Consider the following 25514-nt stretch of genomic DNA (forward strand, 5'->3'; position numbering starts at 1 on the left):
TCTAACTGGTAAGAGGTAACAAGTGGGGTACCCCAAGACTCAGTCCTGGGCCCAGTGCTCTTCAGTATTTTTATTAATAACTTGGATGAGGAAGTGCAGGAAACGCTTGTCAAATTTGCAGATGATACAAAATTGGGCGGAATAGCAATACACTAGAACAGTGGTTCCCAACCTTTTTAACCCCGTGGACTGGCTGGTGAAGGCGGGGCACACACCCCCCGCACACATGCGCAAAGGATGACGCAGCGCTCGTGTGCATCCGCAAAGGGTGGCACAGTGCTTATGCGGGCACGCACATGCTCACACGCAGGCACAAATGGGCTGTGCTGGGGGAGTAAGTGAGTGTGTGAGGGGGTGGGGGGGAGGTCTCTCTCTGCAGCCCGGTCTGGATCAGGCCATGGACTGGCACTGCCGCGGACTGGGGGCTGGGGACCTCTGCTTGAGAAGACAGAAACAAAATTCAAAATGACCTTGATAGGATGGAACGCTGGGCTGAAAGCAACAAAGTGAAATTCAACAGGGATAAGTGCAAAGTCCTGCACTTCAGAAAAAGAAACCAACAGCACAGTTACAAGATGAGGGATACCTGACTCAGCAAAACTACAAGCAAGAAGGATTTTGGAATTGTAGTAGATCACAAGCTACATATGAGCCAACAGTGTGATGTGGCTACCAAAAAAAAAAAAAAAAAAAAAAAGGCAAATGCTATTTTAGGTTCCATTAATAGTATAGTTTCCAGATCCCACAAAGTGCTAGTCCCCCTCTATTCAGCACTGATTAGGCCTCACCTTGAGTATTTTGTCCAGTTCTGGAGACACACTTCAAGAATGATGTGAAGAAATTGGAGCACGTTCAGAGGAGGGTGACAAGAATGTTCAGGGGGCTGGAAACCAAGCCTTATGAGGAAAGGCTGAAAAAATTAGGCATGTTTAGCCTTGAGAAAAGAAAACTGAGGGGTGATATGATAGCACTTTTTCAAATATTTGAAAGGCTGTCATACAGAGGAGGGGCAAGATCTGTTCTCGATCATCCCAAAGTGCAGGTCACGCAACAATGGGCTCAAGTTAAAGGAAGCCGGATTTTGGTTGAATATCAGGAAAAACTTCCTAACTGTTAGAGCAGTACGAGAGTGGAAGCAGTTACCTCAGGAGTTGGTGAGTGCTCCAACAATGGAGGCATAAAAACTAAGATTATCACCTGGCAGTTGTGCTTTGATTGTATTCCTGCACTGAGCAGAGGGTTGGACTTGATGAACTTGTAGGCCGCTTCCAACTTCACTTTTCTGTGATTCTGTGATTCTATGAATAGTCAATCAAGATAAGTGAGATTTAAATAAGGAGTGTTTTTACCAGCTCCCACACCCCCCAGTGAGTTTCCATAGCTGAGCATGAACGTAAACTCAGGCCTCCTGAGTTCTGGTCCATCACTCTGTCCACTGCACCACGCTGGGGACCTGTGGATCACAGTCTAACTTTAATGAGTGTTCATAGCTGTCAAGCTTGATTTCCTTCAGTAAAGTAAATAGAATTTAATTTTCATCTTTTAAATACCTGGCATATTGAATAGCATATATTTTTAAAAAATATGTCCTTCCTTATTTTAGTCACACTGTTGCTCAATTTCAGCACTAAAGGACCTGAATTTACAAGAATGAGTCCTAATAAGCAGAGGAGTAGTTTCAGCATCAAGTGTATGAATGGTCCACAGCCAAACTAGTTGAAGCATGTTAGTTAGGCCATTCCATGTAGGTATGGGAAAATATTTTAAAAACTTATATGGTGCACCCCTCCTATGTTGTTTCTACAACCAAAATATGAATGTACGCCAAATTTCAGGCCATTTGGTGATGTTTTGACCCCTGTCCAACACGATTAACTGATTTAGTTCATAAATCATCATTTTCTTACACTAAAATCATGCCAAAATATTTGTAATATAAGACAGTTTATTACACAGAAAAGAAAAACTACTTATGTAGTAACTAACAAGTTTGGTAATAGTGTACACAAAATCATATCGAATCACTTTACTGGATTTAACGTTTTGTGGAGGAGAACGTTAATTTCTTTAATGTCTTTTTTTTTAAAGTTGGGAATTTGTTTGTGGTGATATTCAACCACTTGCAATAAAAACTGTTTTTGTGTTCCATCATTGGTAACACTAGTTAGAAGTCTTGGATTAGTTTCACAGCCCGTCCCGACAGATCATTCACCACTTTGACATGCCGCACATATGTCTCAGCTTCTTGGTAACTGGGATCATTATGCCATTCACTAACAGGTTTTCCTAGCCAGTCGGTGCCAATTCCCATGCTGTGAAACAAGAACCAGGATTTAGGACCAATAAGGGATGATAGTTTTGTACTGTGGCTCAGAATAGAAAAAGTTGGATGGCCCCTTTCAAACTTTTGGTCCAGGAATTCGGAACAATGTTTGAGCAATCTGCTGCCATTCTGAAGAGGAAAGTCTGTTTGAAAATAGAGAGAACACAGCTCATTCGTTGGTTAAATACCAGAAGTGCCTTTCCATGGCTTTTATGGCTGCATTTGCAACTTGTGGATCATGCTTGCAATACTTGTTCAGGTCATGCCATAGCTTGAGATCATTATACACTGCATTGGCCCCAATGGATGAAGAGAGCCACTTTTCAACATAGACTAGTGCATTAAATTTGCATAGTGCTTCCACTTTACTGATCATGGCTTTGTCATATCCTGCTTGAGCACTGAAAGCCAACATCTTTGCAGGATACAAAATGGATGGCATCCATCAACCATGATGTGCTGCTCCTGGTTTCAGTCAGTGTATTCCTCTTTCAGGTGTCTCACCCAGAAGTATCAACATCAATTCAGCACAGGACCTGATGTTGCACCAAACAATTCTTTGTGAACTGAACTCAGAGTTCTTTCAAATATGTGATGCCGACAAGCCAGCATAAACAACTTCTTGTCAGAGTGGTTTTCTAGCCAAACACAAGCTCCAATTTTCCATCCTGAGCTTGAAGCTGTAGTGTCAAAAACAAGGGATCTCACATTATTTGAAATCTCCCACTTGTTTGCGAGGGCAAACAAAGCTCTTGCTTGTTCTTCTCCTGTTATGTTTGTAATTACTGGGATACCAAGAACTTTGCCTTCTTCAAAGTCTGGCATACTAGATACCAGAATCCCTAGTCTTTCTTTGTTTTCTTTTTTGAAGTCTGGAACCAGTTTACCATCCCAATGTAGTGTCGAGTGCTTTGGTGCTGTGAATGTAGCCTTAATTGCTTGCACTGATGATTTCCTAACTTCTTTACCTGCTGTCCATGTGCTTTTAATTGAAAGAGTTGCTTTTTCCAGTGGAACTCCACCTTCTGTAAGAATTGCTCTTGTGAATGCTATTCGTTGACCAGCTGATAGATTAAGCCTGTCTCCCATGATTGATATGGTTTTGCTTGTAAATGGATTTCTGGGTCGTGTTAAAGCAATTGATGAACTTTTTCTACAAAGTGTTGTATCTGTACCTGTTGCACCACTGCTAGTTGAAAGAAATGCAAACTCTGGATCTTCAATTGAATCAGGTTGAGCATCCAAGCCATCTGAATCACTTGAATCAAGGTAACCAACTAAACCAAATTTATCAAGTTCTAGGCTACTAGTGTTTATCTTGGTTGAAGCTTCTTCTTGGCGATGCTTCTCCCTCACAGCACACTCAATTTCTTTTTCATTTTCAGACCCTCATAACTTTTGCAATGTGTGTCTTATCAAGACCACCTAACTCCATTTTTTTACATGACCTTTGATGATTGATTAGGGACGTGGTGGCGCTGCAGGTTAAACCGCAGAAGCCTCTGTGCTGTAAGGTCTGTAAATCTTCAGCTGTAAGATCGAATCCACGTGACGGAGTGAGCGCCCATCGCTTGTCCCAGCTCCCACCGACCTAGCGGTTCAAAAGCATGCAAGTGTGAGTAGATAAATAGGGACCAACTCGGTGGGAAGGTAACAGCGTTCCGTGTCTAAGTCGCACTGGCCATGTGACCATGGAAGATTGTCTTTAGACAAACGCTGGCTCTATGGCTTGGAAACAGGGATGAGCACAGCCCCTAGAGTCGAACACAATTGGAAAAAAACTGTCAAGGGGAACCTTTACCTTTTTACCTTGATGATTGATTAGGCATCCTTCAGTTTTAAGACACTGTGGTATCTTCTCGAGAGACTATGGTATCTTTTGATCTTCTAAGAATTGCACATCTTCCAGAATCATTTCTATAGTCCTATATCTGTAATGTTCTATAATAGCAATGGCATTGTCATGTGCTAGGTCAAAGAGTAGAAGAAGAGATTTGAGAAAGCTTTCACTCTCGGCTGGGAAGTTCTTCCTTGTTTTATGTTTCCGAAGATTTTCATATTGCATAATTAATTTATTGAGTTTTGCTTTGGAATGTCCCACTCTGATATGTGTCACAGGAATGCCAGATTGCTCCCAAAACTGTTATGCCTGACATGAGAAATTTTATGACATCATCCCTTTTATCTTCCTACATGGGTCCACGATTGAGGAAAACAAAGTAGTGAAGCACATCACAATTGGTCGGCAGTTGAGATCCTTTTTTCGGGGTCAAATCTTGCAGTAAATTACCTATGAGCCACGCTTCAGATACTTCTCTATCATCCTTTCTAAGTACCGGGTGGTTTGGTTGGATGAAACTGGAGGAACTACTTCTTGAGGTTGTTCTTTTTCCATATTTTCATTCATTGCTTCTTTGGTTACAACGTATAAAAGATAAAGCAAAAAGTTTACAACTTGCTAACATGTTGTCAATGTCCATTCTGAACAGAAAACTATTTTTGAGGTGGGTGGGAATCAAAACATGGCCTACAGACCTGAAAATTCGCAGGTGATTATGTTTCAGTAATGGTAACAATATGGCAGGGGTGCACAAGGAATGTTTGAAAAAATTTGCAAGGGCCTAATGATAGTGACAGATCTATGCCGGAAAACTACATCTGCCATCACATCGCTATAAAGTTAGTTGAGGTTGGTTGGGTAGGAGGTGCTCCTCACTTCGCAAAACAACTTTAAAGGGCAAACATGAAATCGGCTGAGTATGAAACGAAATAAAATGTGGCACATCCTGCTGGTTATGCAAAATCCTCATAAAGCTAATGTTTCTGTATGTTTATGTGGCAATTTGACATGTATTAGGTAGGGTAGTGCTAGGGTACTGAACCAAATGTACTCATTAAAAAAAATGTTCTTCTTCTGATGCCTAATCTTGGAAAGGTTCGTTCTTTTGTACATATTGCTAGGATGCAAAAAATATTTTAATTGTAGAGGAAAGCAAGTTCGTCTTTCACAGTGAATGGATATTACTGAGATGCTTCTATCAATGAGCTGCTTTGACGTTAGGCTTCTATTTTATTATTCTTTTGTTTCATTTATGGTCAACATTAGCCAACCATCCTTATAAGCTTTACCCAAACTCTGCTTTGGGTATCTTAGGATGAGAGAGGGATGGAATTTGCTGCCCTAAGGAACCAGGTGATGTGTTCGTTGTTATGTGCCCAGTACTATGTATACTTGGAGTGTGCAGCTGCATGCGGCTTTTCCTCCCTTCAGTTCCTTTTATCAAATATACTGTTAGGAACATGGTGAGGGTTCTAAGATCCATGTTCTTTTTTAAACCCAACAAAATTATCTCCTAATAGATTAATAATTTAACCTCTTATAATATTTATATCTTGGTCATAAAGACATTACATGGAGTGCAAAATGAAATGTTAGAAATATCACAACAAAGATTGGTTTTGAAAGCAGAACATATCATCATCCGTATTTACTACAAGATATAACTGCAGGAAAGATGGGCAAGCAAAAGGTTAAGAGGTGAAAGAGTTAAGTTGCAAGTCCCATTATGTTGGGACTTCAGACACATACAGCAGTATGGATGTTTTGAGATGCCCTTTACTTCAGTCTCAGAAAATCTCAACACACATTTATTTTTTTTGTATGGCTTCTTGACCATCCACACAAGTTTCAGTGCTGCCTGCTTTGGAGAAGACACTTAATTACACACCTGTCTGCCCACAAAATCTGAAGAGCAGAGAGCAAAGTAATTTCTTCACCTCCAGCCTGACTCTGAGAGATATTGTATGCCTGCCACTACCAATGAGACTAGAAGAGCTCAGAGCATCTTTAGTCAGGCTTCAAAGAAGTGGTGTTTTGAACCTCACTAAGCCACAATACTTCAAAAAGTATTCTATAAATAAATAAATATCAGGGACATTCTGCAAGTAAGTACTTCAGCGCTTCACAGGGAACACTGTGGATGCATAGCAGTTGGACTATTAACTAAATTAACATGAGTTAAATCTGTCTTCTGGAGCCTGACATTCCACATTTAGCACCAGTTGAGAAGTGTTACTTTCCTTAAATAATAAACTCTAATTTCAGTGACATTATGAAAGCAAGGATGTGTTGGTTCACAATTTTCCCTAAGTCCTAAGAAAGGAGTTATGCTTTATCTCATCGGCTTTCAACTTTGGCCCAAAATAGAGATCAGGAATATAATGGCCATCCAGGGTTTGTTGAACTGCACTCCTCAGCATCTCTTGCCATTAGTTATGCTGCCCAGAGCTGATGGGAATTGTAGTGCTAGAATATCTGGAAGGCTGCCCTGCCCCTATCTGTTGCCTAAAGCAGTGGTTTATATTCTTGAGTCCCAAGATGTTCTTGAACTTCAACTCCCAGAAATCCTGGCCAGCACAACTGGAAGTGAAGGGTTCAGGGAGTTTTCTTCTAGGGATACCTGGATCCAAGGTTGGGAACCACGGGCCTTAAGGAACATCCTTGATATATGTTCAAGAAATCGTCAGCATTATTTGGGCTGAAGAAACATTTGAAAGGATACCAGAATAAGTTTTTAACAGTAAGGTTTGCTTGCAGTCTTACTGTGCATGCTGGGGAGAAACAGTGCTCTACTATGGCCTGGTCCACATTCAAAATTCCCCCTTATAATGTGGTCCATCTGCTAGAGCTACACAGTTAAAATAACACATATGCTGGGTGCTCTGTTCTGATACCGTGGTGTGGTAAAAGCACATGAGGATGGTCATTCCTTCTTGTCAGCGGGAATTGGGATGTTTGGAGATGGAGGAATTTTGGAGGAATTTTGGGTGTAGGAAGTAATTTTCAGATAATGATGAGCGCCTCTCAGATCTTTCTTGAGTTCAGAATCTAGATTTTTTTTTTAATGTGTTATGATCACAGAAAGATTCATTAGACCATTGAAAATCATTTGTCCTGCTATCCAACACCAAAGAGGTTGAAGTAGCTTTGATTTTTGAGGCTCCCTTTTTCAGCACCTTCCAGAAGAATAATCCATAATCATATTTAAATGTTAAACTTTTTTTTTACAATTCCCGTATCTCTTGAAATGTACTTTTGGTGGAGATTCCAATCTATGTTCATTTAATTACAAGCAATGGGCAGAGCAAGCCTAAACCTGTCATGCCAGCCCTTGAAGGTGATGTGGACGTCCACTTCCACTGCTGAGGGTGGGCAGTCCATTCGAGACACTTTGTCCGTGTAAAACTCTAAGGGTGTAAATCTCACTCTGTTCCTTGTCCAAAGAGAATGGAAAGCAATGAAATGGAGTGGGATAGGACAGAGGCAGCCTTAGCTGAATCCAAAGTCTTTAGTTGGTCAGAGAAGCCCTGAAATTAGGGCCCCCTCTGTGTCAGCCCAGAGCTGTCATTGACTAATCTTTCCTTAACCAGTGGGAGTAATTAAAAAGAAAATCTGACCTATTTCACCAAGTCATTGTGGGAAACAGTAGAGCCTGTACTGTGCTTTCAGCTCATTGGAGGAAAAGTAAGATATAAATAAAAATAAAAATAAATAAAACTGTGCAAGAGTCCACTTGGGAGTGTTACAGACTGGCAGTGCTTCAGTTGATTGCTTCACTTTTCTGCCCATCACCCCAACTGAAGTTTGCACTGCCATTCATAATAACCACAACCCATGAAGATTTATTTATTTATTTATTTATTTATTTATTTATTTATTTATTTATTTATTTATTTATTTACTGTCATTGTAAGTATATACACAGTATACCCATACAATGAAATTCACAGACACCCAGAGACCAGACACATTGTCAAGGATTTGGTGACAGGAAAACGCAGAGTTATTGAAGACACTTAGAAGTTCTTCTTCGTTTGCAAGACGGTTGTATTTACAGTATTTACAAGTATTTACAGGCAGGCATCACATCAGCATGGCAGGACATCATTACACAATCGGACATAGTGGATTGCAGCAAATGGTGGAGAGAGAAGAGAATGATACATAGACACTGTTCACTTACATACATATACATGGCATCTCTAGTCCAATCAGAAGACACATGACTTCATCTTCTGCACCTGGTGTCTTCTTATTTCCAGACATTGCATCATCTTCAGAGTGACTCAGCATACTCACATCTGTGCACAATGGCAGCTCGTTAATAATACATTTATTCAGGTTCAGGCCTACAAAATTTCTATATTCTGACACACATGCACACACATAAAATTTCCCAAACACTCCCCACCCACTAGAAAATCCCCCAACACTCCCCCACCCACTAAAAGTCCCCTATCTGTTGCCTATATAATCATTCTTGAAGAAGAAACATGTTTTTCACCTGCTTCAAATGTTTTAGTACATCAGCATCATTGCCATAGCTTAGCAACTTGTTATCTAGAGCAACTGGGTGGCATATCAGCTTTGGAAAGATTATATCCTCATTACCCCATAAATCTTATCAAACTGATAATTGCCAAGGCACAATTGTCAAGGCTTTCATAAAAGCATTGCTGTTCCAGTGCTATTTCACTGAAGCAAGCTCCTTTTAAAAGTCTTAATGCTATTTTGTACACATACACACACACACACACACACACACACACACACACACACAAAAGATCCTTTCCTCACTAAATCCGTCACTACGTGTAGGAGGTGCTGTGAAATAATTTAACATTTGGGCCAAAGAAGTGGACTGAAGTGCGATTTAAGCAGAATAACGGCCAATAGAATTGCAGCCACTATCCCTTCATTATAGCTACAATCCTAGATGCATGCTGTCATCTCTTGGACATACTGATACCCTTGAAAGTTGAACATGTTGCAATAATTCTTCAAGGGTTTCAGGACTTGGCACAGACATAAATTGCACCTACAGGAGCTGGTTTGCCTTTTTCTCTATCCTTTTGATTTTGCCGTGGTTTTATTGTCACAAATATTTGGATTTATTTCCAGATATTTTACTTTCCTTGACATTATGTGGAAATGCTTGATACTACGATGCAGCACTTTTTCCCTTTGTAGCTTTCCAGACATAGACTCGTTGGAAAGGATGTCCATCCTTTAATACACTGGACCAGTTAATTGAAGGCGTTGTGTCTTTGATTGTGACATGTCATGGATTATCTATTGAGTTGTCCTTTAAATAATCTCCTTTTGGTACATTTCTTTCTAGACTTATAGCACCTTGCCAAAAGGCCAAGCCTAGAGCAGGTCTCCTTTCTTTTTGTGGGCAACTATTTACTACATTGAAAAATGCAAAAATTCTTATTCTTGAAAGTTACATTCTTTTAATGTCTTTATGCATGTTAGTTAATACTTTAGAGGTATATCTCAAAAAAAAAGCTCAACATTTTTTTCATAGCATGCTTGCCTATATATTTTTGCATATATTTGTGTGCGTTTTTATTTTTGGTTTGTGGTGGATGTTAGCTGAAAAGAGTAATACTTCTATTGTAGCATACATGTTATTTTCTTAAATATTGGATTTTTTTTCTCTCTTTACATGAAGCGAGTGGATTATAGTTTGAATACTATTTGTCAGCTACTTTTATTTAAAAAAAAAAAGAACCTGAGCTACTCCAGTATTTTTAATATTAGCAGGTTTCACTTCTAAATATTTGAAGTCTCATCATAGTGTGGCTGATATCCCTTAATTGGATATATTTCCACTAGGATGTGTTGGAAGAATGGCTGACTTGTCAGCGCTCCTGGCTTTATCTGGAGCCCATTTTCAGCTCTGAAGACATCAACCGACAATTGCCAGTGGAAAGCAAACGCTACCAAACTATGGAAAGGATGTGGAGAAAGATCATGCAGAATGCTGATGAGAACAGAGAGGTGAGGTGATATGTATCTTCATATTGTGAAGTGGCTCCAGGGGTCCCTCTCTAGCCACTGAGCCACACTACCCTGTTTGTCCTGGGATGGGTGGGCTCAAGGAGAGTCAGTTGTGGTGATGGCTATGGAACCTGCCTGGTGCCGGTGTTTTCCCCCTCTCATGGATGCATGCCAGCAGGAGACAGAACCAAAGTCAGTAGCTAGAAGAGTGAGAACCAAAGTGGATCGTTCCATTCTTCTCCCCAACCTTTTGTCGCTTGGTCATTAGTGGAGGAACCAATTTCTCTTACCAGAAGTCTGTACTGGTTGCTTGCAGAGAGCATTTGCAATCAGGCCATAGGCTGCTGGCTGCCCATTCCTGCCCTAGACTGAAGTAGGCTCACAAACCAAAGTTGGTGATTCATGTTAACCATAGTAGTCACTCTTTGAATCTCATTCCGTGCCACTCCACTTTGTTGTGCTGGTACTAGGCCCTTTCTTTCATAGTGTAAAGCCAATATTCCTATGATCAGTGGCAATGCTTGGCCAAAATACAAACTCTCTTACATTTTTAGATGTTTCTCAGTATTTCTTCTTTTACTTCCCCATGACTAATTGTTCAGAGTCTATAAATGATCTGTTGCTGAGTGATCTTTTCCCAATCATTTCAGGTAATTAATGTATGTCCTGATCCCAGACTTTTGGAAAAGCTACGGGAATGTAATAAACTGCTGGATCTGGTACAGAAAGGCCTAAGTGAATATTTGGAAACCAAGAGAGGAGCTTTTCCAAGGTAATTCTGTGGTTTCAGATAATTCACTATGTTTCCAGGGGCAGGAGGAAAGGAGCTGAAAGTCTCTCTGGGTACATATTCATGGAGGGTTTATTATCATTCTCATTTGACAATGGGTATGTTCAGCCACTGTTCCACTGAGTCTTTGTATCTGAGAAGGGAAATGAAATTCATCATGGTGACTCATGCTTTCAGCAATAGAATTCTAGGAATGGAGATGTTCGAAAGGCTTCACTACAAAGCTGCATTACTTAAGAGAAAAGCATTTCAGAGTGGGAGGAAAAGAGGGGGTGGGGGAACAGTAAAATTTAGGGTTGGTTCTTTGATGAAGAAAACATGTGGAAGTGCTATTTTTATTAGATATTCAGTCTAGCAGGTGAAGGACTATGCAGAGTTGAGGACAGTAGTAAATGAAATTCCTTTATGCATTTATTTTTATTTTTATTTATTTTAGAGCACCTCTATATCTTTTTTCATTAAAAAAAAACAAAATAGTTAGTAATGAAAATAAATACAGTATTACAGACAAATGGATAGGCTTTCACTGAATAAATGTATCATCCATAAATTATAAGGCATCATTAGTCACTTCAGACCCACAGCAATAGCAGCTAATAAAATGGTTCTACTCAGAGGTAAGTGCTTTCAGGATTATAACCAAATCGTTTAGAGCTTAGTTTTCTGCATTTTCATTTTGTAATCTAGAGAACAGGACCAAGGAGAGCCTTCTTTCTTTCCAGGTTTTACTTCCTGTCCGATGACGAACTGTTAGAAATACTTTCTCAGACAAAGGACCCCACAGCTGTACAGCCTCATCTTCGCAAGTGTTTTGAGAATATTGCCCGGGTAAATAATCACTATTCTTCCTTCAGGAGCATATTTCTGTCTGCACTACCATGTTTGCAATAACAGCACCAATGTACCCAAATAGGGAAAAGAACAGGGGGTACAAAATATGTCTTAAAGTGAAAGCAATATTATCTCCACATTTGCAACAGCAACACTATGAAGAAATGTGCAATCAGTTCTTAGGGAAAAGAAAAGCTTGCAACCTGTCTGTCCACGTCACATTGAATCACAAGAAGGCACAAACAATCAATAGTCAGGTGGTATAGTCAATATTCCTTTTGTTCTTAATTTTAGAGGACAAAACTCACCTGACTATGCTGGATTGTAGTTTTCAGGGTTTCATAAGGCTTTATAAGACTTGACTCTAAAGCTAGAACTAGCACACCACTTAACAGGAAAAGATGGCTTTTGGTCCTTTTAAGGAGAAAGGTGGGATAAAAATATTTTAACTTAAAATCAATCAATCAGACTTTCTTACCTCAGTCCATGTAATTTGCTTTGCTTTGCTTTGTTGCTTGTCATTTGGGAAATAGCACCACTTTATTTGCATGTCTGATATCTCAGGCATGTAGCTGTGAAACACTGGAGAGGCTGGAGAGATAATATTTTAGGAACAGCTGTTCTGGTGTTGTATCTAAAGTTTAAATGTGCTATCCATGGTGCTGATGCAATTTTGGGGGTAAAGTTTGGTAGCATGGAACTTTCCTGTAACATTCAGACTAAGACTCTGAGTGGACTCCTTTCCTCACTGATGCTGGAGTCACATCTAATCCTTAGTGTATTATTTTTGATGTTGTTCTGTGCCGAAAAAGATAAATGGGGGAGTGGGGTGTATCCCACACTGTTTTTCTTTTCGTCTTCTCTTCTCTTCTCTTTCTTTCTGGTCATATGTGGAGATGAAACTCATGGAATCTTAATTCATTGTATTTCATCAGCAATGGGGCCTCAACACATTGAAAATTACTAACTTATTAGCATTACATATTTTTACAGTGAATATAGTGTGGTCATGTTGATTGAATTCTGAGCCTAATTCATTTGTAACATGTTTAAAATAATTTTTTCTTCTAAAAAAGGCTTAGAAATTTAGTGGAAAAATGGGGTCAAAATGGCCTTCACACACCCCAAAGCAATTCCTGAAGAGCAATTCCTGAAATGACAAGTAAACTTGCTTGTTCACAAACATCCATCACATTATTGTTAATATTCAAGTGCAAAAGAGAGAAACAGAGAGTATTATTTAACCCCAAAACCCACTTATAATTAGGATTATACCCTAAACAAGTTGATTTCCATGCTTTGGCTAGCAAAGAGTCTGTGGATGGAAATGGAAATAAATGTTTCATAGCTTTTATATAAAATTAAACATCTTGGGAATCTCTTAATATGCCAAATGAGTTTCAATGCCTTTGAATTTGGTCAACCATTCTGGGGAAATAAATGTGATGTCTGCTTTTTTAAAAAATTGCATTTGATGTCTTATGATATTGCCATGTACAAGACAGGGAAGCTTCAGTTACTTTCCACATAGTATCTCATGCTGTGCTTCTTCTCAATAGCTACTCTTTCAGGAAGATCTCAAAATTACACACATGTATTCTGCAGAAGGGGAAGAAGTGAAGCTTTTTGTTTCTATTTATCCCACGGGCAATGTGGAAGACTGGCTGCTAGAAGTTGAGAAGATTATGAAGGCTAGTGTGCGGGACAACATTGAAAGAGCAATCAGAGTTTATCCCAGTGTAAGTGTCTTACCTTGTTTGAGAATATTTCATTGTGGAATTCAGTTAAAAAACAAGCGGTGTAGCTAGTAGATTACTGTAATCTTTTAAAAAAAATAACCTTCTGGCTTTCCAACAGTATGCTTTGATATTAATTGTGGATATGATTGCATTCCTACTTCTAGCTCATAGTGCTGATTACTCCAGAATAAGCACTTTTCATCTTCTCAAAGCATTCTTTGACTATGTTGTGCAGATAGGGATTGTGGAAGTAAGCCGAATGAATCCTTTAAATATTCAGCATGGTTGCAGGGTGCAGAAACAAGGAAATAAATTACAACCCAACAAATTAAGACTGTCCCTTCTATCTTCTTATTTTTGGACTTCCAGTACCTGTTTTTCAAGCAAAAATCTGATACCATTTCTAGAAGATATTTTCTCAGACAGGGAATTGCATGGTTAAAGGACAGCCCCCCCTCTTTCTGTGACATCAGTTTTACTTGGCTGACAAGTGGTAAAATGAAAAGAGCATCTCAGTCAAATTTAGAGTGTGCTGCAGGCTACAGGAAAAAGCAGGAGACACTATTGTAGGGCCAGAACTAACACTTTGAAGACAATGGAAATACAATATAGAATGGTGAAGCATGCTCCAAGTAATATGTGCAGTGTTTCACAGGAACTAAGTTTTCAGAAAGACCAAGCACAGCCCTACACAGAGTGTATTACAGTAATCTAGGCTTTAGGTTACAAAGTCATGGATGACACTTGCCATCTGAGTCAGACAGAGAGGACTGTGGTACTTTTATATTCTCAGATTTGTAAAATACTCTCTGGGCAGCAGCTTCAATCTGAGCTTCTATGAGTACTTTTAAGTTACATAGTGCTAGAGAGATAAAACTCATTGATAATTTCAGATTTGGGCTAAAATTTCAGGTAAAAAAACCCTAGACTTTCTGTATATGGTATGCACCAACAAGTGTTATGTCATTATTCAAGTATTTTGAGAACAGTAGTATCTCATAGAAAAATGGGTAGATTGTAGTTATGCAACAATGATGAAATGGAAAGTTAACCTTTGTACTAATTAATAAGTTAATATGTTTTTCTTAAAGACTCCACGGACTACATGGGTCTTAGATTGGCCAGGACAAGTGACTATTGCTGGATGCCAAACATATTGGACAAAAGAAGTATCAGAGGCTCTAGAAGCTGGAGATTTGTCCACCAGACTTTTTCCACAGCTAAGTTCTCAGGTAAAAAATCATTTTATACACATGGATTTAATTTTTTCTGCAGTGAAAGCTTGCCTTTCATAACAACCACGGCAGCAGGTCTCCCCCACTTGGATGCAGGCCTTAGATGTTTTAGATTTCAGCTTGATCATTTCTAGCCATGCTGCCTGATACTGATGGGAAGTCAAACAGCAGGAGCCACTTTTGATAGGGAATCCTGCTCTACTGTAACAAGAATACTAATTAAGGTCAGATGAAAGTTGCTGTCTTTATTTTCCTGCCTTATCCATGATCCATCTACTTCAGCTGGTCCCAAAATGCAACAGTCAATTTTTTGTGTGACCTCCAGTGGCCACAACCTATAATTCTGTTTCAACTGCATTGGTTAGCTGTACATTCATATCTAAATTTAAAGTCCTGCTCTTGGCATGTAAAGAATAAATGGTTTTGAACCTAGTTATCTTGAGGCACCTTTGCTCCCAAACAGAGCTACCTAGATAAATTCAGCATTCTGTTTCAGAGACCCTTCCTTAGTGGTCACTGTGGCCAAGAGGTAAGCATAAGAAATAAGGCTGCCCTTGTGATGCTGCTGAAGCTGTGGAATACCATCCTGGCATAGATCTGGGTAACTCCCTAAATATACTGTAGATAGAAATGTAAGATGTTTGCATTTCATCCACCTCTTCAGCCAGACTTCCATTGTAAAGGCCAGTTCAGCATGCTCATCCAGGCTCAAATCCTGGGTTGCAGCATACATCTTCCTATTTACCTACCTGAAATTTAATAGCAGGATCTTAAGATGTGGAGAGTTGCTGTCAGAGCAGTCAGAAGATGGTTGGGTGGATGGAGAGCTGGGAAGGAGAACAGCATATATGTTTTGGATCTTTGCTCCTTTTTTAAAGCTAGTTTCACCAACCACACTACCTTTAGACCACTACATATGAAATAGTGAGACCCAGTCTCTCCCTACCACTAAACTATCAATTTATTGAGGAAGTAAATTAAAAGGAGAACCACCTTCAGAACATGGCCAAGAAGCCCGAAAAACCCACAACAACCATTAAAAGGAGAACATTTGAAGCAAAAATATATGGTTATAGTTTCTTTCTTTTAAGGAATAACAGTTTCCTTACTCTCTACAGCAGATGGTTGGTTAAAGAATACCAAGCAGATCTATTTTCTCCAAGGAATTGACTGACTTGTTCTTTACCGGCACAGCTCAGTGACCTAGTAGCACTTGTAAGAGGAAAACTGTCTCGGATGCAGCGGGCAATATTATCTGCTCTCATTGTGATTGAAGTTCATGCCAAAGATGTGGCAGCTAAACTTATTGAGGAGAATGTCCAAAGTGAGAATGATTTTGAATGGATTTCCCAGCTCAGGTAAGGGGCATTCTGCTTCCTGTGATTGTTGTTATAAATGCTAGTAACATGGAGAGATTGTGGTTCTAGAGATTGGGCCATACCAAAACACAGCCTTAGATAATAAGATTAATTCTATAACCACCATCTTGAATTTTCACTTGCTTATAATTGTATTATTTTACTCAGATAAATATACCAGACAACCTTCATGCTCTCCCTAATAAATAATATTTTTTCATCTGAGTTATCTGCCATTTGTTGAGGCATCATCGCCTTTATTTTTCCAGGTTGTGTTGGTTTTGTTGTTGTTGTTGTTTCATTGATAAAATCCTCTATGTTGACCCTCCCAACATAAAGAGTGTGATTCATGTTCTGTTAAGTATTTGCATACATACAGATCCCACAGTAGAAGCTGCCATGGAGATCTGACCAAACCACTGGCTGCGTGCCCTGCAGGACCAGCACTTCATCTGAGTGTTGTCCTAGGTTATGGAGTTGGAGTTCCATGCACAGAAATGTTGCATGGGGTACTGGCCTGTGTATTTAGTGGTGAAGTACCCAGTTTTTCTCTGTTATGCAGACAAAACATGCAGTTTACCAAAGAATAAACACTGGCCAGAATCCTACCAATGCTTGTGTAAGGAAAATTGCATGGTTGGGTGCACGCTTATGAATGAAACCAGCACCTTATCAATGAGCAGCAAATTGCCACCTAGACTTCCGTGATGTTCTTTACGCAAGCATAAACTATGGCTAGTACGATTCTGGCCTTTCTTAATATGACCAAAATAGAGCCAGATACTGTAGTGATGTAAAGTGATGTCGATTTTGATGTTTAAATCAACCCTTTACTCGTTCTTGCTGTTTTCTTTTCTGTACAGATTGTTCATTTCACCTTTTTATTTATCATTAGATACTACTGGACAAGAAATGATTTGTATATCCGTGCAGTGAATGCTGAATTTATCTATGGCTATGAATACTTGGGCAACAGTGGGCGCCTGGTGATCACTCCACTTACTGACAGGTAGAATCTCTTGTATATCTAATTATTGTTTACAAACTGTATTATATATTTTTAATTCTCCAACTTTTGCTCAAGCCAATGAGCAACTAAAGCACAGGGCTTTTAGTCTGGAACTCTTTGCAGAATATATGGGCCCCAAACAGAACCAAGAAAAAACATTTTAGAACATGCTAGTGACAGCAATGACTTGAGTCACTGTTCAGGACGTTCAGGATAACTGTGATGTTGCATAGGACAAGGTGAGTGATAGCAGCCTGAGAACAGAGTACAGTGGTGCCTCGCTTAACGATTGCTTCGTACAATGAAAAATTCACTTAACGATGGCTTTTTCGGAGCAATCTTGCGCTTCATTTAACGATTTTCCCTATGGGCGATTTTCGCTTAACGATTTCGGGACCATGCTTCACTTAACGATGACAGTTTTAGGTCCCCTTGTTTCGCTTAATGTTTTTTTTTACAGCCCCGTTTTTGCTATTTTTAAAATATTCTAAAATGTTTAAAAAATGTTTAAAATGCTTGGAATCGTTAGTGCACCTAATAAAACATTCGTTAACTTAATTTGGCTTTGTTCTGAGTCTTTTTGAATTTTTTTGTGAATTTTTTTCCCCATTGAAATAGGCTTCAATGCATTTCAATGGGTTTCGCTTAACGTTTTTTCCTATGGGGATTTTCGCTTAAAGATGGTAATCCGTTCCAATTGGAACGGATTATCCGGTTTTCAATGCATCTCTATGGGAAATGGTGTTTCGCTTAACGATGTTTTCACATAGCGATTTTTTTTAACCAATTAAAATCGTTAAGCGAGGCACCACTGTACAGGAAAATGAGGACCTGATGAAGGAGTCTAAAACTGAAGACATATATTGTAGGAGAGACATGTTCACAGGGCAGCAAAAAGTCAGAAGCTAGAGACTGATGGACAGTATGATTTTGAGTCCATAGCTGGATTTCAAGAAGAAGGGGGCACTCAAGGACTAAGTCAGTGGGAAGATAGGGATAGAATTAAGCAGAGAGCATGAATTGGAAAGCGCCACCTTGAACACGTGATTCTGGAACAATTTGTCAAGCAAGGGAACTATTCAGTGTGAGTCATAGTGAATCCACAATATTTTCGTAGTTATATTGCTTGCGTAAAAGTAAAGGTAAAGGTTCCCCTTGACATTTAGTCCAGTCATGTCCAACTCTAGGGGGTGGTGCTCATCCCAGTTTCTAAGCCGTAGAGCCAGCATTTGTCCGAGGACAGTTTCTGTGGTCATATGGCCAGCGTGACTAGACACGGAACACTATTACCTTCCCACCAAGGTGGTACCTATTTATCCACTCACCTTTTTACATGCTTTCAAACTGCTAGCTTGGCAGGAGCTGGGACAAGTGACGGGGGCTCACTCCATCGTGTGGATTCGATCTTATGACTGCTGGTCATAACCCTCAGCACCACCACATCCCTTGCTTGCATATACCAAATGCATACCATGTTTCCCCCAAAATAAGACAGGGTCTTATATTAATTTTTTCTCCAAAAAACACATTAGGGCTTATTTTCAGGGCATGTTTTATTTTTTTATTTTTCATTTAGAACAATCCACATTTATTCAAATACAGTCATGTCATATTCTTCTGGTTGCTGCACAATGGTGGAGGGCAGGGTTTCACTTAACTGGGGCTTATTTTGGGGGACAGGGCTTATATTACGAGCATCCTGAAAAATCATACTAGGGCTTATTTTCAGGTTAGGTCATACTTTCGGGGAAACAAGGTAGTTAAGTGTTATAAATAATGGGAGATTTATATGTGTCTCAGAGAAAAACCAGTCAGAATCCTTTTGGCAATATACGTACTTGTGTGTAAGACAAATCACATAACTCACTGTGAAGTACCACTAACTAATTGGTCACATTATGTTGTGTGCCTGATGTGCAAACTGGTTGCACTCTCTCCCTCCTGTTCTTCACCCCTCCTTAACTCTGCCCCTCACCAACTCCTATTGGTGCATGCAAATCACAACATAAATATTAATGAGCAGGGTGAATGCTACACTAGATGACTTTGGGATTCCTTCTAGAACATAAGTTATTTGAATCTTTGTGATAGGTGTTACCTGACACTCACAGGAGCATTGCACTTGAAATTTGGAGGTGCCCCTGCAGGACCAGCTGGAACCGGCAAAACAGAGACAACTAAGGATCTTGGAAAAGCTTTAGCCATCCAGACTGTTGTGTTTAATTGCTCTGATCAGCTGGATTTCATGGCAATGGGGAAATTCTTCAAAGGGCTAGCCAGGTACATTTGAATACAATGCCACATCTGAATATCTTGTTGTTTATTTGAATCTTGGCATAACAAGGTGAATGAATGGTTTGGCAATCATATTGTCAGAATCAGGGTGATGTTGCATCTGGCAAAGAGCAGGTGGGAGCATATGAGGACTCAGAACATTTTACTTCATAGCATTTTACCTCTTATAGGACCTATTTGAGAAAGCCACAGACAGATGTTATGCTTGGAATGTGCTTGGTTCCAGAGAATGAAAATCATAAATACGTAAAATAAATATTTAATTGTACCAGTTGACATAGATTAAATTGTAATTCCATTTTTAACTCATGTTTACTTTGCATATTATGAATGGAGGGCATGCTAAATAACTCCACACATAGGTTAATGTAACAAGGCAGGCCTTCTATATAGCACAATTTAACATACAGATAATACATTTTGAGAATAATGCTTGAAAATTCTATTAAGGTTTTGAGCAGAAATATGCACAAATGGCTTTTCAGATGCTAGCTGGTATCAATATACTGCTTCCTCATGTAAACCTAGTGTGGCAACCCCAGACCTACTGGAGTATACCACCCTTTAACTAAGCTGCCACCAACCATTCCCTATAAGGAGTCACACAGACCAGGAATGGATTTTTAACAAACAAAAGAACAAGGTTTATTTAAACAACAAACAGGGTAAATAAAAAATCAAGTAAATAAGATACTGTAACGTGGCAACGTCCCAAACACATACATATAACAGCTTGGTTCCCACAGAACCCTTTAAAGTAAAGCACAGACCCTGAACCTATCAGTTCTGGCTACCTATATAGAAACCTGAACCTATCAGGTATGTACAAACTGACACACAGTTGTACTCAGTCTGACACACAGACTCCCCCTCCAGCTTCTAAACTTCTCCACACAAGCTCCACATATATATACAGTACAGCTCCTCCCCCCTGATGTCCCGCCTTCCACTCCCCATAGGATGGAACTTTCCCTCCAAACCCATGACAGACAGGTACCATCAGTGCTGTATGTAACACCTAGGGTCAGCAGAAACCATTTCAACGTGGCTTGGAGCTGAGGCTCAGTATGGAAGCTGCTTTAGTTTGGAGCCATAAGTACATCCAGAAAAACCAGTTAAGGTGCTGTCAATGTAATCTGAGAGATGATCCACTAAGAATTGTACCTTTTTATAGGTGACATCTACCTTTTGAATCGCTTCCCAGCAAAATCTGTCTGGCCTGCTCAAATGATATGTTTTAAAACTGAAAAGACTTCAACTGAAATTTCTGCAATTAATTTGATTTTGTATTTTCCTCTTGCCTTCCAGTATATCTCATTGTTAAATGAATTATCTGTTTAATTTGTCATGATGTAAACACTTGTAATTGTAGTCATCTTAAAAACCTTATATTAGGATGCAGATCAAAATGTATTTTAACAGATTAAACTAGGTTTAATCCTGTTTTGGTTTTACTATGTGAAAACAAGAAAACACAGTAACCGCAAAAATCTTTATTGATCCTTGGGGAAGTCCTTGGAATGGTCCTTTTTAAAACTTCACATGAAAAACAGGGCTATTTACCAGAGTATCCAATGCACCAGGCAACCCATTACAAAATTATGGCCTTTTCTTATATTGGGTGCAATGATGCAACTTCACTTTATTGTTTAAAGTGGGGGCATAGGTAGTGGCAGTAAGGCAAATGGCTTTTAGTTTGTTGCTTTTGGCATCAAATGGTATAATTAAAAGTGCTCAGTTGAAAGAATACTGGAGTGAGTTTTGTAGAGGTGGATCCATGCTATTGTACTTTTACAGGCATTCATTGTGTGTCAAGGCTTGGGATTTGACTTTTCAGTTTTGTAATCTACATAAATACATAGTAAATATAAAACAAAGAACCAGCCTTTGCCTATTATTTGGATATACATCTGGTGTCTTTTAATTACGGCCCTCATGTGCACATATACTTGGTTAAACAGAGCCTCGTGGAGCAGTCATTAAACTGCTGTCCTGCAGCCAAAACTGTGCTTATAACCGAGGGCTCAATCCCAAGGTAGCCAGCTCAAGGTTGACTCAGCCTTCTATCCTTCCAAGGTTGGTAAAATGAATACCCAGCTTGCGGGGGGGGGCAATGTGTAGCCTGCATAATTAACTTGTAAACCGCCCGAGAGTGCTTGAAGCGCTATAGGGCGGCATATAAGCAGCACACTTTGCTTTGCTTTGCTTTTTTAAAAAAATCCTAAAAGCAAAGCAGAGGATTGCTATATGCTTTCCTTCGCCATGATCTCGCATGACTTTTAAGGCTAACTGAATGGCTGTAATCACTGAGTTTTTGATTACATAGTTCTCTTTTCCCACCTTAAGCTCTGGAGCCTGGGCTTGCTTTGATGAGTTCAACCGCATTGACATTGAAGTGTTGTCTGTAGTTGCCCAGCAGATCACAACAATTCAGAAGGCTCAGCAGCAGAGGGTAAGGTGTGGGAGTAAATCCTAATAAAGAGTGAACAAACTGGTACTTTGGATTTCTCCTTTTTATTTCTCGTCCTATCTTTGTCACCTATCGTCAAAATGGATGTTCATAGATACAAATGCAACTACTGTATGATCTTATTTTCCCTTTGCCTTTATATATGTGGTATGTGTGTGTGTGTGTGTAAGCACACTAACATACATGTACAGTATATACATATTAAAGTTGTTTTAAACAATTTAAAGAGCTGCCTATTTAGCTTTGAGCAACAGGACAAAACCTCCTTTCATGCTCAACTTATCACACAATCATTGAGTTGCTAATTTATTAAAATGACAAAATTGCTGAGAGGATGCTTATACAGTAGTTAATGGAATAATGAAATACATAGCAATCAGTAGTTGAGAGCTGGGTTTTTATAAGAGAGAAAGATGTTCTATACCAGACTGGATTCGAAGGGTTTCTGATGTAGCTCCTGGATAATATGCATTTTTTTTACTAGCCTAGTAAAACCATTTTTAGGATTAGCTTCACCAGTGCGGATAAGAAATAAATTCTTTTCCTTGTTGAATTGAAGATGGCTTGCTCAGTGACAGGTCATTCACTGTGAATAACTAACATTTTACTAAGAAACACAAAATGAAACAAAGGGAGGGGGAGACATTCTAGCACTTTAAAGTCGAGCTGAACGTTTTGGCGTGTAGTCTTAATATTCCAACTCTTCTTTCTGGCAAAGCGGGCATGTTCTCGAAAGCTTACATTAAAATATAGTGGTTAGTCTTTAAAGTGCACAATGCCTTTTTTTTAAAAAAATATGCTTTTGTTTTGTGTTGTGTTTCTTGATGAAATGCTTGTACAGACTAACAAGGGTACCAATTTGAAAACTATAGCTTTTCACTCTATCCAGGTGGATCGCTTCATGTTTGAAGGAGCTGAGATTCCACTGGTTCCATCTTGTGCAGTGTTCATCACAATGAACCCTGGCTATGCTGGCCGCACAGAATTGCCGGATAACTTAAAGGTAACTAAACGCTGCTGCACATGGCAGGGTGCTGCAATCCGTTCACGTGCAAATAGCCATCTCTTACTTGTCTATAAAGATACAAAACGAGATATCTGAGATAATTTATTTATCTACAACTATTTACAGAAAAAATCCCGAGTCCTAGTATTTCTTGTCTAGTGGTGAAATTTCTTTCTGGATTTCAAAACACTGTTTTACTTCACAAAATTCAGCAGGTGTGTGGTGAGTTACCAGGATTTTGAATTTTGAAAAATTCCATAAGCTTTGTCACATTGCCACAAAGAGCTAAGGATTTTTTAAAAACATATTCACATTAATAGGGGTGGTTTTTTTATACTACCCTAGTGAAGACTATGCAAAAGGATGTTACAGTATATTGTGCTCCCAATAGTAAGTACTTTCTTCATCCAATTCCTAAACATTTATAAGTATCTGGAAGAGAATTGAATTGTGGGTTCTGTTTTTATATATAAGGGTGCTACCAAAGACGTTGATGACTTTAAAAGCAGGGGGCTGTTTGATTGCTTCACATCTACATGCAATGGTTACTAAGAGTAATTACATATAGTATCTTCTCTACTCATAGTGAATATGTACATTTCAGGCTCTCTTTCGTCCTGTTGCAATGATGGTTCCAGATTACTCTATGATTGCTGAGATTTCTCTGTATTCCTTTGGGTTCAATGAAGCTAAAGTTCTGGCAAAAAAGATTACTACCACATTCAAACTATCTTCTGAGCAACTCAGTTCCCAGGTCAGTATTTCTCACTATCCAGCCTTTTCACCACTGGAAGAATTTCTAACATTCTCAGTGGATATCTCTTGAAATTCAAATTTGTGGTTATTCCTAATGTGCTGAAGCACTATTTTCTCTTTTTGTTTTCAGTCCTGTTACCATACCTGCCTTGTATCCACACTGATCCTACCTAGTCAAGATTTGATGCAGTTTTAGAAACATTCTGAGTCATGACCTGGGTTTGATCTATTGTAATTCCAATGAATTCCAATGAATTCCAGTGAATTGTTTTATGAGGGTACAGGGGGAAGGAGAGTAGGGGAGAGGAAAAAAGATTGCTACAGCTTCTAATGCATTATTCTCTGCCAAACTATCTTTACCATTGGTCACACTCAAAACATTGAATCGTAGCGTTATCTACATAAACCTTTTTTTCACTGCTTAGGAAAGAGGCTGCGTTGCACATGGAAGGGGAGATTGACAGATGGCCCCCTTCTTTTCCAAACTGATTCAATGTTTGCCCATCCCTTTCAGTTCTTGCTTGCTCAGTTGTCATTTCCCATATCTTTGCTACAGGATCACTATGACTTTGGAATGAGGGCTGTGAAGACTGTGATTTCAGCTGCTGGCAATCTTAAAAGAGAAAATCCGGACATGGATGAGGTGAGTCTTTGATAGTCTCACATGAAAGAGCGGCATGTGCAGTGTTGCATTACCACTGGGACGGCTGTTTGGACTGCATGAAAATGACAAGGGAGAAAACTCTGGAGCAGTTAAACACCACTTCTGCTATCACTTTCATGTGGGTCTCTAGCTGATACGAATGCATGCAATGGATTGCATATTCTACAACCATTTTAATCTTTTTCCCCTTCTTATTCTCTTCCCTCTTGTGTAGAAAACTAGATTGGCTAACACAGGACAAACAAGATGATGATGATGATGATGATGATGATGATGATGATGATGATGATGATGATAATAATAATAATAATAATAATAATAATAATAATAATAATAATAATAATAATAATAATAATAATAATAATAATAATAATAATGTAGTAAATCTAAGTTCATATTATCATCAAGACCGCTACTAACACTTCTATAGTGTTATAACAACTGGCAAAATATCTGTATAACATTCAACTAATCTAAAAATATTTCATTTCAATAATCATTTAAAAATTAACTCAGAACAACAGCAGATACTGAGTTTTTACTCTTTGTTGTGCAGTATCCTACCATTCCTCCTTACTGTACTACATTTCTATGAAACAATATTTTAACCATTTTGTCCTTTTTATTACAGTATTTAAATGAATTAAATGAAATTTTATTCGAAGAAAGGCTAAAAAGGAGAAGTTCAAATGTAAAATGGGAACATGTAAAAGATAGATTCTCTCTACATTTAAAAGAAAATAGAAGAAAGATAACATCGCTAATTTATTACCCTTCTTAGATACTAATTCCTATCGAATTCAGTAAGATTCTCTACACAGTAAATATATAAAACTGTTTTATTACCTGCTTCTTTTGATCTGTACATATCTGTTTATGATCCATGCTGCAGGTAAAGTAGACTAAATTAATAGATGAAGTGGAACAAGTAACTCAAACCAAACCAGTATTTATCAATATATTCATTCAGTGGAATTGTACTTCCAGTTCAGTAGTTCCCAGCCTTGAGTAAGATGTTCTTGGACTGCATCTCCCAGAAGCCTTCACCACTAGCTCTGCTGGCTAGGGTTTCTGGGAATTGTAGTCCAAGAACACCTAGGTTACCCAAGGTTGGGAACCACTGTCCTAGATGAATCTTACAATTTTTAAATATAAGCATCTTTGATGGCTAAATTTATATGATGTTATATTG

At 38.9% G+C, this 25514-nt stretch overlaps 1 protein-coding gene across 3 annotated transcripts in view; it reads left to right on the forward strand.

Moving 5' to 3' along the window:
- The window catches only part of DNAH1 (dynein axonemal heavy chain 1), a 154708-nt gene that overhangs the window by 42396 nt on the left and 86798 nt on the right, over positions 1 to 25514 (forward strand). For 2 of the 3 annotated variants that reach the window (XM_020803864.3, XM_072989779.2), the window contains exons 21-32: positions 10005 to 10169; positions 10820 to 10941; positions 11682 to 11787; positions 13350 to 13529; positions 14621 to 14761; positions 15959 to 16122; positions 17018 to 17131; positions 19223 to 19411; positions 21773 to 21878; positions 22786 to 22899; positions 23507 to 23656; positions 24215 to 24301. In XM_020803864.3, coding sequence (XP_020659523.3) covers positions 10005 to 10169; positions 10820 to 10941; positions 11682 to 11787; positions 13350 to 13529; positions 14621 to 14761; positions 15959 to 16122; positions 17018 to 17131; positions 19223 to 19411; positions 21773 to 21878; positions 22786 to 22899; positions 23507 to 23656; positions 24215 to 24301 — 1638 coding nt within the window. The remainder of the gene's footprint in view (positions 1 to 10004; positions 10170 to 10819; positions 10942 to 11681; positions 11788 to 13349; positions 13530 to 14620; positions 14762 to 15958; positions 16123 to 17017; positions 17132 to 19222; positions 19412 to 21772; positions 21879 to 22785; positions 22900 to 23506; positions 23657 to 24214; positions 24302 to 25514) is intronic. The other variant, XM_072989780.2, reaches the window with a different exon arrangement.

This window comes from Pogona vitticeps, chromosome 2, assembly GCF_051106095.1.
Source record: "Pogona vitticeps strain Pit_001003342236 chromosome 2, PviZW2.1, whole genome shotgun sequence".
Classification (NCBI taxonomy): domain Eukaryota; kingdom Metazoa; phylum Chordata; class Lepidosauria; order Squamata; family Agamidae; genus Pogona; species Pogona vitticeps.